This window comes from Muscardinus avellanarius (assembly GCF_963383645.1).
Source record: "Muscardinus avellanarius genome assembly, chromosome: 10".
NCBI classification, from domain to species: domain Eukaryota; kingdom Metazoa; phylum Chordata; class Mammalia; order Rodentia; family Gliridae; genus Muscardinus; species Muscardinus avellanarius.
In genome coordinates, this window is record NC_137796.1 from 1,306,681 (window position 1) to 1,321,346 (window position 14,666).

Below are 14,666 nucleotides of genomic sequence, written 5' to 3' on the forward strand. Positions count from 1 at the left end.
GACATTCTACTTCCGAGCTACACCCCCTGTTTTTTATTCTTTATTTTGAAATAGGGTCTCACTGAGTTGCAGAGGACCTCACTAAGTAGCTGAGGCTGTTCACAAACCGCGATCCTCCAGGTCTCAGCCTCCCGAATGCTGGGATTACAAGTGTGCGCCACCACGCCCAGCTTTTATGTTTTATTTTGAGACAGGGTCTAAGTGGCCCAGAATCTTGCTATATACATTGCTGAGGCTGGCCAGAAGCTGCGACCCTCCTTTCTCAGTCTCCCGAGTACTGGGATTATAGCAGGCACCATCTGCCCAGCTTGAGACCATATTTCGGCATCAGTCCTCCTGCCTGTGGGCCTACGGTCTGCATACTTCCCAGGTGAGGGTCTGGATTCAGGAAGGTGCTGTGTCCCTAACCCAGGAAGGCCTGCTTCAAGTGACAGACCCTCCACGATCATCTCAGTGGGCTCCAGGCAGCACGCACCTCAAGCCCATTGGTGCCTCCGCTGTGCGGGGTCAGAGCTGCGGGGTCAGCACACCCAGCTGTGCTCCTCTGGCTCTGGGTTCCGTCCCATGGCTGGAACCCAGGGCACTGACCACTGGTCACCAAGCTGCGTCTCCTCACCGCCGCCCTGGCCATACCCCTCCTGGTCCCAGGTGCCATGTTCTCCCAACTTCCTCCCTGGGCAGGCTGGGGTCAGGTTTTGGGATTTCGCATGGACGCTGTTGAACACTACAGGCATTTAGTGACTTCCTTCCTCCCTTCACCCTGCCCACCTAGGGCAGCTGGTGGGGGAAGTGGCCCTAGGGAGGACAAGGTCCCCTGGGTGGCGAGGCTGTCTGCCCACAGGGCTGGGGCTGTGCCCACCTCTCCCTGCGGGAGGACTCCCTTCGCTGTTCCTGGCTCCAGCTTGGCTCATCCTTCCAGGATCCTGCCCAGGGACCTCCAGATACCCAGCTGTCCTATGATTCGCTCACCTGGGGGCGGGCGGTGGCGCCTGTGCATGAAGGCGTCTGTCCCTTGGGCGTACGTGCGTGCCTGTCAGTGCAGGGGAGGGGGGCTGCATGTCTCTCGTGTGTGTGTGTGTGTGTGTGTGTGTGTGTGTGTGTGTATGTGCGTGCGCGTGTGTGTGCAGAGACCCCAGGCCTGCACATGTGGGTGCCCAGGTGGGAGGCCCGCTGGCTCCCTGGCCGGGAGGATACTGCCACCTGGTGGTCATGCTGGTGCAGTCCCGCCCTGGGTCTCTGCCCACGGGGTGGTATGGGGGCTTGGGCATGGGCAGGCCTCTCTCCAGCCAGTCCTGGAGCAGGGCCGAGATGGCTGGGGACGGCATCCTCAAGGCCGACTCCCCAGGGGCCTGTGGAAGGGCAGAGCACCTGCCGCCCAGCGCGTGGAGGGCAGCTTCCGGCCTGTGCCCAGCGGTGTGTGCTGAGTGGGGCCTGGGTGGGCCTCTGCAGACAAGGGCCTGGCGGGGCTACCTCAGTAGAGCCATGGGGTGGATTTGCTGACCGAGAGAGAGGCCACTCTGGGCGCGGACACGGTCCTGGGACCCCGCTGTGCTCTTGGGGGCTCTCATCTGTGGAAGAGCAGAGGAAACTGGGGCTGGATGGCTGGGGTTGCCCAGGACCAGGTGGGCTGTCAGGGGTCTCCTTGACTGCTCTCATGGCAAGGCCACTCGTCTCTGGACACTGAGGACTTTAAGGCCGGAGCCTGGGTGGGAGGGTCTCCAGGTTCCCCCTTCAAGTTGCCCCCATTTCCCTGTGCCCCCTAACTTGGGCCTTACTGACTCTTCTGGAAAGTTCACCTCTTGCCCTTTGCTCCCGATAGCCCCTCCCCAGAGCTGGAAGCTTGGAGGTTAAGTGGGGGCTGAGCCACCACCCTACCTGTGCCCCAGGCGGGAGGTGGAGGGGACGGGACAGCCACGGTGACCCCAGGGGACGGACCTCTCAGGCACCTTCCCGGTGCCCCCGGGGAACAGAAGCAAGTCCTGCTGGCACAGGCTTCTCTGGCCCTGTTCAGGACCCTGGTCTGCCTGGGCCTCAGTTTCCCATCTGGAGCCTGCTCTCACCGCCGTCTGCTGAGAGCTTGGTGTTCTTGGAACCCGCAGGCACCCCTGCAGTCCTGGTGTGACACGGGGCCGGGGATGCTCGGGAGGTGACGGTGGTGGCAAATGCTTTCTGGGGCCAGTGGGGAGGAGCGGGAGGACAGATAACCACATAGCCGGAGATTTTCTGCGAAAATAGTGGGAATATATTTGAAAAGATGGGTTAGCTGTGATTTTACAGTATGGCCTTCGAGTGCCCCCACTCCTCATCCATGTGACAGAGGGTTTCTGAAGGACCCAAGGCACCTTCCAGACAGGCAGTTTGGGCCTGATTTGGTCTCCTTTTTTGAAATGTCAAAATGAGATCTTTTGACATACACATTGCACCCAAGACACAAACAGAACCAAACACGTCCTGACTCTGATTCCCCGGCCCAGCAAGGAGCGCCTCCCGCTGCCTCCCCCGGAGACACAGCGTTCTGCCGGGAGGTGCGCATGGGGCAGGGTCACTGTGCAGAGGATGCCTCCCCTGGCCTGGGCGGCGCCTCCACAGCCGACCTGGGTGTTCCCGTTGCTGCTGGGACATCGGGGAGGCTGGTGAGACCCCGCGAGGTTGCTCTGTGCCCTCGGCAGCAGCCTCCTCCTGCCTCCCTGTACCGACCCCCAACCCCGGGTTCAGATAAAGCCAAGGAAGTCCGTATTCACATCACAGCATGCAAATAGCACCAGAAACGTCAGAGCAGAATTGTGGGACCCAGAGCCCCAAATCCGCCTGGAGGGGGCTCTAGGAAGGGGCCAGGGGCTGCGCAGGAGCCTGCAGGTGCGCACTGCGTGGCCGTGCAGCCCTGTGCTCCCAGGGAGGAGGCGTATCGTGCCTTGGGGGCTCAGAGGTGGCTCAGAGGTGGCCCAGTGGAGACCCTTGCCCTCCCGGGTGATTCCTAAGCGTGCGGTAGATCCCCAGACATAGCGGCAGCGGCAAGAGGGAGGCCATCAGGTGCGGTTGACCACTTAATCCACTTCCCTCTAGGTGACGGGCCTGTGTGAATCTCCAGACACCCAGTTCTACAGGACGAGGCACTGTGCCAACGGGGTGCTCGGGGCCGGGGTATGAACTGCTCCGTCTTCAAGTGCTTGCTACCAAGAAAAGAGCCGTGTGGTCTCTGAGGGCCGCGCAGGCCCAGGCCCTGCTCTGTCTCCTGCCTGCTCAAAGCGCCGCGCTCTCGGCTCTCACCAGCCCGATCAGCTGCCATTCGGCAGGTACGCCGGGGCGGGCCACAGCGCGCGCCTCAGGGCACCGACTCGCTCAGGCGGGAGCCGTCCTGGCTCTGCTCCTGCGCCTGCGCCTGCGCCCCCAGGTTACTCAGAGCTCTCCTTCTTAAAAGGGATCTTGAAGCTTGTCAGTCTCTGTCCAAAGAGCTGGCTGAGAAGGTGGCTCTGTGACTCTGCAGTCCGGTGGTCTCGGGGTTCGGCGGCCTCAGCACCGTGGACAGCTCTGCCCCTCCTGGGGGGCTTGAGCAGGGGTCTCCCCTGGGGGAAGGCCTTGCCCCGCGCCTCCTTCCTGTGGGCATGGCCGGGCTCCCCCTTCCGCTGCTCCAGGGCCTGCAGCCTCATCTTACTGTTCTGGCTGCTGGGTCTGGCCTTGGCGGGGAGCACCCGGCTGGGAGTTGTCTGCTTTCGGGGGGCCCGAGGGGGCTTGTCAGGGGCTGGGGGGGTTCTGCGAGAGCTCCCCACGCCTTCGCGCCTGGTGAGCCCCGGGGCCTGGCCCTTCTTCCTCTTTTCGTTTTCTCCCATCTCCTTGGGACCTGGGCCCCCTTGGGGCCCCTGGTCGCCAGCTTCTCTCGGCCCCTTGGAGCTGCCCCTGGCTTGGGCTCGGGGCAGGGCCTTGTCTGGCGTGGGGCTTGGGCCTGGGTGTGCGGGCTTGGCGGGGGTGGTGGCTGTCTCACTTTGGAGCTGCCCGCTGGCTGGCTGGGGCTGGCTGCCACCCCCTGTCCTGGTGCTGGGGCGTGGAGCCCCACTGCCCGGGCAGCTGGGTCTCGGCTTGGCTTTGGGGGCGGTGGGTTTTGTCCTCTCCTCCGTGCTGAGGGCCAGCTCTCCAGGTGCTGGGCTCCGGACCCCCAGGGGCTTCTTTGGTTGTGCTGGGAGCTTGGGTGGTCTGCTGGGGGTGGACGCTGCTGACCTGTCCTTTGACGAACCCTGGCAGGGCCCTGGCTTGGCGGTACTGCCCTTGTGGGAGGGACCCCCGGCAGCCCCCACAGGCTCCACGGGGCATGAAGATGCCTGCTTCTCTCTTTGGAGAAGCGAGGGGTCTCCTGAGGACTGGGCAGGAGCACATTTGTCGCTGGTCCCTGAGGTCCCGCGCTTTCCTGAGAACAGGCCAGGGGCTCCCTTTCCCCCGGGAGGGGTCTGCTGCTCATGAGGCCCAGGACTGCCGGACAAAGTCTCCTTCTCTGGCCTCTCCAGGGCTCTGTCCAGCCTGCCGCCACCTCCACCATCAGCCACGGCTGCTGGGAAGGGTGACAGGGACGAGGGCAGGGGCGCCTGGCCATCTGAAGGTGGGCTGTCTCCCCTGGCTGGGTGGCTTTCTGGGTCCACCAGTGTCTCCTGGGTGGTGCTGGGAGCCGCCCCTGGGCAGAGCTGGGGCAGGGCCAGGCTGCTCGGGGACAGAGACCTGTCCACGCCAGACGCGGCCACCTTGCGCCGTTTGCTGGGCAGCGTGCCCTCGAGGGTGGGGCCCTTCCGCCCAGGGACCCCGGGCCGTCTTGCCCCGCGCAGCGCGAAGGGCTGGTGGCCACCCCTCAGGTGCTTCTCCATGTGCCGGTCAAACTGCTCCTTCTTGACGAAGGTGTAATTGCAGGAGCTGCAGACGAAAGATCTCCTGATGACGTGCATAACGTTGGCACAGCGCTCGCAGGCGTACAGCGGCGTGTGCGGCGGCTCCCGCTCCTCCTCCACCCCGTGCGCTCCGCTCAGGTGTGCCCGCAGCTCCGGGTGCTCGGGGTAGACCCGCGGGCACCGGGGGCACAGGTAGACGCGCTGTGGGCTGTGCACCGCCAGGTGGCGCTGTAGCTTGAAGGGCTTCGGGAACCGCTTTCCGCAGTGGTGGCAGTCTCGGGAGGGGTCCCTGCTGTCCCTGGGTACCGCAATGGCTCGGAGGAGGGGCTCGTTGTGGGACCAAGGCTCCCGGGACGGGCTGGGTGACACCTTGGCGGAGACAGTGCTGGCGGTGGAGCTGCTGGCCAACCCACTCGGCGGCAAGGAGCTGCAGGGGCTGGAGGAGACGTCATGCCCCCTGGGCCACACCCTCTCTTCTGGGGTCTCTTTCCTGGCTTCCTTCTCTTCCTCCAGCACCTCTCCAGGGCTCCCATTTGCCCTGTCGACCGTGTGCCTGGCCCTGTGGGGCTTGGTCACCGGTTCCATGATGCTGTTCAGAAAGAGGGTGACGGCGCCTTTCCCGTCTAAACACCCCGGCACGTCCCCCAAGCACTGGCGCGCCTGCCCTCGACGGGCGAAGCGGGTGGCGTGTTCCCGCAGGTGTTGGTTGTACATCCAGACGTCAGCCACCTCCTTCAGGCACATGCCGCAGGCCCACGGCCCCGCCCGGCCCCGCCCGTGCCTCTCCTGCAGGTGTTCCTGCAGCAGCCGGCGGGAGCCGAACCTGCGCTCCACACACATGTAGCAGGTAGGGGGCGGTGAGGGGCTGTGCGCCAGCTTGTGGAGGTCCAGCTCTCCCAGGCCATGGAAGCGCTGGAAGCACACTCTGCACTTGTAGGAGGCCTTCCTGCTCTGGGCGGGCGGTGCTCTGCCTCGGGCCCGTCCCACCCCGGCCGCCTCCTGTGTCTTTTTGCTTCGTGGCCCCTGTGGGCTCGTCCTGGCCTTGAAGTCCAGGAGGCGCGTGCTGGGGAGGCACGCGAGGTCTGCACAGGGCCCCAGGAAGCACAGGTCTTGCATCTCCAGCTCGGTGCCGAGCATCTGGAAGTCCTCGGTGGGCAGGGGCAGCAGGCCGGCGTTCCCGGGAAGCCTGCCGTCGTAGTGCTCTCTCTCCAAGTCGGGCGGCTCTGGACTCGCGTCTCCATGGGACGAGCAGGTCTCTCCGGTGGGGGCCCTCAGCCCCAGGCCTCGCCACGCGGCCGGGACCATGTGCAGCTTGGGGATGGCCTCTGGCCAATCGTCGTCGGCACAGTGGGAGGGCGTCTCCTCCCCGTGGCCAGCCTCCCTGGATGGCTCCAGGGCCCACAGGCCAAGGCCGGGGGCCCAGGGCTCAATGCCAGGTGTTCTGCTGCCCAGAAGCCCGTCCAGGAGGAAGGACTCGGGCAGGCCCATGTCCTCGTCCCCCCATGGGTCCTCAGGGGAGAGGCAGAGAGAGCCGGAGTCGCTGAGATCTGTGGGCAGGCGGGTGGACGGCGGGCCACTGGCCCCGAGCTCTCCACTGGGCGGAGCTGGCGGTGGGCGCGTCGGCCTCTTGCCGCGCTTCCCATATACCCGGGGATTCTTCTTTCTGGCGAAGCGGCCGCCCAGAGGGAAGAGTTGGGAAAAAGACACCTCATCATCAAACAGGCTGGCTGGGTCCCCAGGACCGGCGGCCTCAGCAGCAGGGCCCTTGGGCCCCGGGATGCCACCCGCTGCAGGACCCGTCGTCTCCGAGGGGCCTGGGGTCCCCTCCTGCACACCGAGGCCTGACCCGCCCCCGGCCCCTCTGCGGTCCTCTGCGGAACTGTCCCCGGCAGCTGATGCCCGGGTCTCTCTCGGCCCCCTGGAGCGCTTTGCCCGGGCTCCCTTCTTCCCTGGTGGCAGCCCCCTCCTCTCTCTCCTGCCTCCATGGGCACTCTCATCTCTCAGTACCACTGTCTCCTCTGCACACAGAGCCTGTGGGACTGTGTCTGCCATTCCCTCCAGCGTCCCAGGCCCGGCAGCCTCGCGCTCTCCCTCCGGCAAGAGGCAGCGGCTCAGGGGGGCTGTGTCGCTGGTGACCCCTGCCAAGGGGCTCCTCTTTGGAGTCACACCAGGGCCCCGAGGGGCTGCCCCTGCTCGGAGGCCCCTTGTCCCGGGCTTCACCACCCTTGTGTAGGATTTCCCCTCTGAGCTGCCGGGGGAGGCTGTGGGCGCTCTCCTCCGCCTCTGGCTTTCTCCTGTGCCTCTCGCTTTGGGATGGAGCTTGTCAGCTTCCAGCCCCAGCTCCCTTGGGCCCGGGGACTGCGGTTGCTGGTGGAGGGGAGAGCCTGGTGTTCCAGGCTCTCTTCTGGCCTTGGTCCCCGACTCAAGACTCAGCATGTCCTTGGGTCCCAGGGAGCCCTGGACTGGAGGTGGCCTGGAGGTGTGACCTGGGAGCGGCTCACTGGCTGTCTTCTCTCCCAGTGCCTGGCAGGTCTGGGGGGCAGTGGCCAGCGGCTGGTGCCCAGGCTTGGCTGTTGGGCTTGGTGGCGGGGTGGTGGCCCTGGGTGGCCGGTGCTTCCTGGCTTTGTGCCGGCTCAGGCCTGGCCTGGAGCGGAAGGAGGCGGAACAGATCTCACAGGTCACAGGCAGCCCAGTCAGGGTCAGCATGTGGCCCTTCCCCGCGGGCTCTGACTTCCTTTTAAAGCCACGGGGCCTCTGTCTGGGGTCCTTTTGGGGCAGGACACTGGTGTGGCTCTGGGGTGAGTCAGACCCGAGGCCGTGGGCTGTGTTATGTGGAGAGGTTGCTGGGGACGGGCAGAGTCCTGTGGGAGGCAGGCTGGTGGCCGAGCCTTGGATGCCAGCCCCCGGAGCCTCCGTCACACCGAGGTATCTGGCCTCGGGGGTCCCTGGGCCCCCATGCACCTTGCTGCTGGCCCTCATCCCACCTTCCAGGCAGGTGTGGGGGTCTGGCTCAGAGGCCCCCAGTGCAGCAGGGCCTGGGGGGTCAGCTGTGACAGTCTTGTCTTCGAGGCCGCCTGGTGGGCTTGAGGAGGGGCCCTTTGACTCCCCGCCAGGGCTGGTGTGGGGTGGGGCTCCTCTGCAGCGGGGGTCCGGTGCCCAGATCCCTCTGTCTGCCTCTCTCTCATGGTCAGCGGGAACGCTGGGTGGGCAGGCAGCCTGGGTGGTCACTCTCCGGGGGTCGTGTCCCCCCGGGGGAGGACAGGAGGCACAGGGGGGAGACTCCTGTGACCCCTCTTTTCTGGAATCCTCTACAGTCCTCAGTGTGCTGCCTTCTGGGTCGTACCCTGGGTGGGTGGCAGCAGAGACATGGATTAGGCCCGGCTGACTGGAAGGAGGGCCTGTGAGGCTGCTGGCCCTCAGCAGGGGCAGCTCACGGTGGCTGATCAGAGATGTGAGCACTGCGGGGGCTTCCCTGACTCCGGCATCTGTAGGCTCTTGGGCATAGCCAGCCCTGTCCAGGGGCACCCAGGCAGGAGACCAGGATGGCAGACACAGGGGGCCGGGAGGGTCCCTGCAGGAGGCAGGTGCTGGGGGAAGCCCCCCTAGTGTGGAGGGAGGGAGCGCCTGTGGAGGGGGCTCGAGGACATGAGGGATGGGGAGGGCCCTAGAGGTGGGCAAGGGGGCGCGGGGGCCCAGGTCTGCGACGGGGGGTGCTGTGCTCTCCGTGTTGAAGAGCGACTCTGGGCTGGCCATCTCCTTGGGGTCTCTGTCCTGGGGCTTCCTTTGGGTGTGGGTCTCAGGAAGAGCCGAGACCAAGGAATCGTCACCAGGGGAGGTAAGGCCCGGGTGGGGCTGCACCCGCTTCCAAAGGCCCAAGGCTGTCCCCTGTCCCTCAAGCCTGCGCGTGCCGGTGGCTGGCCTGGCCAGGTGGGCTTCTAGATGGGCGCTGACCGTGGCTGGCTTGTGTGGCGCTCCCGGGCTTGGCTGGTGGGCTTTGCTCCGGCCCCTGGGCTTCTCAGGTCGGCCAGACGAACCCAGATGCCTGCCTGCCTTGGGCCCCGGCTGACGTCTGGCCACCACAGGGACAGCTGGCAGCTGCTCACAACCGGGGCAGCCCATTTCTGCACTGTCCTCGCCTGGGCCCGAAGGGTTCCTATGCTGGGGGCCCTGGGTGCCAGCGGGCGGGGGCCCCTGACAGCTCCAGATGTCTGCCTTCTCAGCTCTGGGTGCTGGCTCCTGGAGTGGCCCTACAGAGCCAGAGGTGGGGCCCTGGGGCCTTCTGCCCGTGCTGCCATTGGGCACCCAGGCGGCACTTGATGTCGGGTGGAACGGGGCCTCCCCGCCCAGGAAGGTGGTCAGCAGAGAAGGCCCTGCTGGTGCAGACTCTATGCCCTCAAGCCCAGGCCCCTCTGTCCTGGGGTGGGGGAGCCCAGCGCCCTCGGGCCCTCCGCCCTCAGAGCGTGCCTGGGGGGCAGCCCTGCCACAGGAACCTGGAGGCGGGAGAGCATCCAGGGCCGCATCCCCATCAGCTCGAAGCCCCAGGTCAGGTGCCAGGTGGGCAGGGGAACCTGGGCAGGGCCCCTGGGCCCCAAGGACTCCTGGGGAGCAGCCCCCTCCCTGTGCACAGGGCAGTGATGGCAGGACCTCCCCTTCTTGTGTTCCCGCTGCCTCGCTGATTTCGGGAAGTGGAAGTTCGTGGTTCTGATGGCGGCGCACAGCCTCCCGCGGGGGTGCCCGTTGCTCCTCAGGGTCTGGCAGACAGAGGTCCGGGGGGACCCCACTGCCACCTTCTGTCTTGGCGACGCTGGCTTTCTGCAGTGCCTGAAAACGGGTAGTCGGGTCTCCGTGGGGAGGGGCCGCCTGTGCTGGGCAGCCTGGGGCTGGGTGGGGCCGCTCCCGCTGGGGGATCCCAAGACCCCCTTCCCTGTTGGCCACGGCTGTTTCCCTGCCTCCTGGATGTGGGCCTGAGCCCCTGAGCCCTGTCAGGCCAGCGGCAGCCGGGGAGAGCGCGTCGCCACGGGGCGGGGTGGCCAGGAGGACGGGTGGTGCTGAGGCCGGCTCTGTGCCAGGGCCCCTCCTGCCGCCGCCCGCAGCTTCGCCCAGCGCCCCTCGGGAGCCCTCTTTCTTTTGTAGCTGGCTTTCTAACTCAGTGACCAGTCTCTCGATGTCCAGTTCGTCCTCACACAGACGGCTCACAGAGGCGCTGCGCTCGCTTCTTGTTCCGGGCATAGGGGGCGGGCTGGGGGGCACCGTCCCCTCCTGGGGACACTTCTTACTGAATACCTTCCCCTTCGAGAGGTCAGGAAACGGGCCGGGCAGCACTGGAGATACTTCTTCCAACAGCACGAACGGCGGGTACAGTGGATTCATCGGGGAGCTCTTGGGGGGAGGGTCAGCACAGGCCAGCGGCGCAGGGGCGTCCCCGTTGGCAGACAGGCTGTCATAGAGAGGGGGGTCAAACCCGTCCTCAGGCAGCCCCGAGAAGAGGGATGTGGATTCCAAGGTCAGCGGCGACTGGGCTTTGCCTGGGTCTGTTTCAGCTGTGTAAGGTGGGTTCTTCGGCGGTGCTGGCCTAAGGGCACCCACGCCGTCCTGGCTGAGATGGGAGTCGCTGACTGGCGCGTCCAGGGGCTTGGAGCACAGGTCTGCAGGGAAACAGCACTCGAAGTCTTTGGGCTTGAGGAACAATTCGTGGGGGGCCCTGCCGCTGGGCTGGAGCTCCCCTGTGGCAGCTGAAGCCCCCACGGGGTCTCTGCTGAAGTGCATAGAGCCGCAGCCGAGTTCAGAGTTCTTAAGAAACAGAACGACGGGGTGGGGACCGGGGGCATCTGCAGCGCCAGCATTGGGAGCCAGAGATTCTCCCGGCTGGTGAGCAGGTGAGGCCGCCGTGCTCAGTGGGTCGCCTCCCCCCAGTGCGGGCACGCTCCCGGGTGGCTGGAGTATGCCAGAGTCGTCTCTGCCACGCCCTGCCGGCTCTGGGGCTGGGGACCTGGGGCTTTTGCTCACACAGACAGCTAGAGAGCAGGACACCTCTCCGGGTTTTGTGGCCTCGGGGTATAATCGAGCAGCTTTAGGCTCCCTGGCCTCCTGGGGGAAGCCCGAGGGTGGGTGGTTTTCCTCTGAGGTCTTGGTGTTGGCAGGAACCTGTGGGAGATGCTTGGGGGGTGCTGCGGGGTGATCAGCACCTTTGGGGTCTTCTTCCACAGGGGCCTCCCCGGCACCCAGGCTTTGTGATGGGTTGCATGGGCCCCCTGGGCTGGGGGAGTCTCTGTCTCCGCCGGCTTCTTGCTTCCTGGGCTTTCTGGGCACCCTGGTCAAATCTTCACCCTTCCTCTTTTCTCCTCGGCGCCACCGCCGGTGGCCGGGGTGGACATGACCCCTGGCAGGAGCCCACTGGCGAGACCCCTCGTCCTCTTCAGACTCGGAGGCGCAGTCCCACTCTGCAGACGGGGGCCTCCCGGTTGCCAGGGTGCTGTGCTGGCTCTGCCGCCGGTACAGCTTGTTTTTCTGCTGCACAATCTTGTGAATAAGCTCCTTGCTCCAGGTGCCGCCCCGAGCCCTCCTCTTCCTGGGGGGCAGTCGGTCTGCAGGGCCCTTGGCCCGAGTTCTGAGGCCCCGGGCACAGGGCGGGGGCCGCTCAGTGCGATGGCGCGTCCTCCTTGGCCTCAGGCAGGGGGCTCTGCAGGGCCCCCTGGTACCACTGGCACCGTCTGGCTCCCTCCGGAACAACGTGACCCGCTTCCCTCGCCTCTGCTGCCTGACCAGGCTGGTGGTGTTTGCCTCTGCGGGCGCCAGGCCCAGGGAGCGGGTTTGTGGCCTGTTTCTGGGTGGGGAACCCCCACCTCCAGGCTCTGGCGGGGCAGCCCCAGCTGGGAGTGGGGGCAGGGGGCTCTGCTCTGGGGGCAGCCCCAGCTGGGTGTTGGGGGGCTGCCCGGCACTGGGCTCCCTGGAGCCGGCAGACTCCTCGTCGGCGAAGACGTCGATGAAGCTGCTGTCTATCTCGGGGTTGTCGGACTGGTACTCCATGCCGTTGAGAGCCTCGGTGATGAGGCTGTCCAGCTTGGCCTCGTCCTCCATGTCCAGGTCTGTGGCGGGCAGTGGGAAGGGTGTGGCACCCAGGCCGGGCAAGAAGCCCGTCCTCAGAGGGTCAACTTTGCCCTCTGCCTGGCCGCCTCCAGTGAGCAGGAGGGGTGCGGCGGTGTGACCGTGGCCGAGGGGGCCCGGGTGTGTGTGGGAGGGCCCCTTGGGTACGGCGGCAGGTGCGGGGGGCTGCAGGGGCCCGTCTCCTGCCCTGGCGGGCCTGCAGAAGCGCCTGTGGGCCAGGAAGGCGGCCAGGCTGCCGTAGTTGCGGTCACACTGCCTGCAGGTCAGCAGCACGTCCAGCTGGTCCAGGCTGGCGCTGCTCAGGGGGAAGTGGTGGTCAGAGTAGGGGGGTGGCTCTCGGGAGAAGTCCTGCAGCCTGGCACTGTCTGGCCCGGGGCCCTTGCTGGGGAACGAGGCCTCGTCCAGGCATTCAAAGGTACCCTCGGCCCCCAGCCTGTCAGCCGAGAAAGGGAAGGCCTTGGCCGGTTCCGACTGGTAGTGGGTGGGGAGGGCCCGGGAAGGCTCTGGGGGTGGGAAGGGGCCTCCTGTCTCCTGGGTGTGGGCGGGTGGGTGGAAGAAGGCTGGGGGACCTAGGGCTCCAGGCAGCTGGCTGTCCTCAGAGCCAGGGTTGGCTGGGCTGCTGGACAGTGGCGACAGAGATGAACAGGTGCTACTGCCAGTGGGGTTGGTGGCAGGTGAGGGCAGGGGGGACTCACTGGGAGAGGCCCCCACCACCCCGGGTGGGGGCAGGCCAGGGGCACCCTGGGGTGACACCTGGGGCTGGGTGCCCCCAAAGAACAGCGGCTGGGGCCTGGGGTCCTGTGGACCACTGTAGGGGAACAGCCCTGGGGAGCCACCTTGCTGGCTGGGGCTGCCTCTCACCACCCCCAGTGCCTCCCCGGGCCCGGGCGCTTTGCCAACAGCACCCAGGGATCCCTGGCTGCCCCCCTGCCACTCGGGGGCCCCCCGGGGGAAGGGCAGCTGGCTTAGCACCTCTATTGAGTGAGGGCTTGGCCCAGGGCTCCGGAGCACTTGAGGCCAGGGTGTGGGGGGACTGTGGGGGAGGCAGAGCTCCTGGCTGTCAAAGAATGCAGTCCTGGCAGTGGCCGGGGGGCCCAGGGCTGGCATGGGGTAGGGGGCTGCCGTGGTGTCCCACAGCTGGGGCAGTCTGGTGGGCGGGGGGCCAGGGGTGGCCAGCTCAGTGTCCATGGGTCCCGGGCTGCTGCCTACCCCATCAGCTCCATATGTCTGCCCTGCAAAGTGCCGCTGGGAGAGAGGGTTCGGGGGTCCCCTGGGGTTCCCCATCCCATCGTGGGCTGAGGCGGGCCCTTCGGGAAGGACTTTGGTCAGGCTCTTGTGCAAACTCTCAGGGAAGGGGCGTGAGGCTGAGTGAGCAGCTTGATTGGAGGAGAGGGCAGCGCCAGGGTCGCCGGGGGCCTCCAGGCAGCCTGGCTGGCTGGGGAAGCAGGGGCGGGGTGGGGGGCCCTGCCGGGAGGGCAGTGGGTAGGCGGGACCTGCACCCAGGGCTGCCTCAGGCCATGTTCCCGGGGGCTGGTGGAAGGTGAATACCAGTGCCCCGCCGGCATATGTGTGCCCGGCCGTGTCCGCAGGAAAGGGCTGGGTGCTGGCCCTGGGTGGAGCCTGTGTTGGGAAGGGGTATGGGAAGGGGGTCCCCTGGGGGCTTCCAGGCCTGCTGCCTTCAGGAAAGGGCTCTGGCTCAGCTGGGGAGACCCCAAGATTAGCACCTGGGAAGTTTTCAGCAGCTGGAAGCCAGGGGTCGGCCCCACTGGCCTGGTACTCGGGGAAGGAGCCTGGCCCATCAGGGCTGGGGCCACTGCTCTGGGGGGCCCTCAGAGGTGGGGGCCCAGGGGTGGTGGTCGGTGAGGTATGGTCGGTGGAGGTAAAGCTGGAGGTGGCCTCCTGGAAGCACCTTTGGGAGCTGAGCGCTTTAGGGGCAGGCAGGGCCTCGGCCCTGGGGAGGCTGGGCTGGAGGTGGGCTTGGCCCTGGGGGGCTTCTGCCTCTGGGTCCCGGGAGGCCTCACACGGGAGGCCTTTAGGGGTCTCGTCCAGGGTGGGTTTGACCCTCAAGCTAGTGATGCTTAGATCGTAGAGCTGTGGAGGGCCGCTGTGCACCCTGCTGGGCAGCCACAAGCAAGCCTGTGGGCGGCTCCTCTCGGATGGGGTCCGTGGGCCCCCCTCTTTCCCAGGGAGGCTGCTCTGGGCCTGGGTCCTCAGCAGTGGGGCTGGGGGCTCCGCCTCCTTGGCCTGCCTCCGCTGGGCCCTGCGGCCAGCCTCCCTCATGCCTTGAGTGGTCCTGCCGGCTGGGGAGAGGTCCTCGTGCGGGTGTTGCAGGGGGCGCCCCAGGCCACTGGCAGCTTGGCAGGGCTGCAGGTCGCCGGTCATGGTTGGGGGCGCTGCTCCTCGGGGCTGCTCCCCTGGCATGGCCCCGCTGTCCTGGGCGCTAGGAGGATGCAGTGGTCTGAGGGGGGCCATGGGGAGTGGGCCGGGCGGCCATCCTCGCCCCTCGAGGCTCCCTGGCGATGCCCGCTCTCATGGTCATGAGTGGTGCCTGCAGGGAAGGGCAGAGTCAATGAGGCTTGGGTGGGTGGGTGGGTGGTCCCCAGCTCCAGCAGGAGACCCTGCTGTGCTTCCCGGAGGTCACTGGAAGCAGGGGGCCCGGCTCTCAGGAGAGGAGTGGGCCCTGCCAGATAGCCA

The 14,666-nt window shown here is 66.7% G+C and overlaps 1 protein-coding gene across 1 annotated transcript; it reads right to left on the bottom strand.

Annotated features, from left to right (window-relative positions):
• Window positions 1-3,392: 3,392 nt before the first annotated feature.
• Window positions 3,393-14,393, bottom strand: ZNF469 (zinc finger protein 469; the record flags this gene model as incomplete). Its single annotated transcript, XM_080702862.1, has 1 exon — window positions 3,393-14,393. The coding sequence occupies one exon, from the start codon at window positions 14,391-14,393 to the stop codon at window positions 3,393-3,395; it is 11,001 nt and encodes a 3,666-aa protein (XP_080558988.1).
• Between the last annotated feature and the right edge of the window lie 273 nt (window positions 14,394-14,666).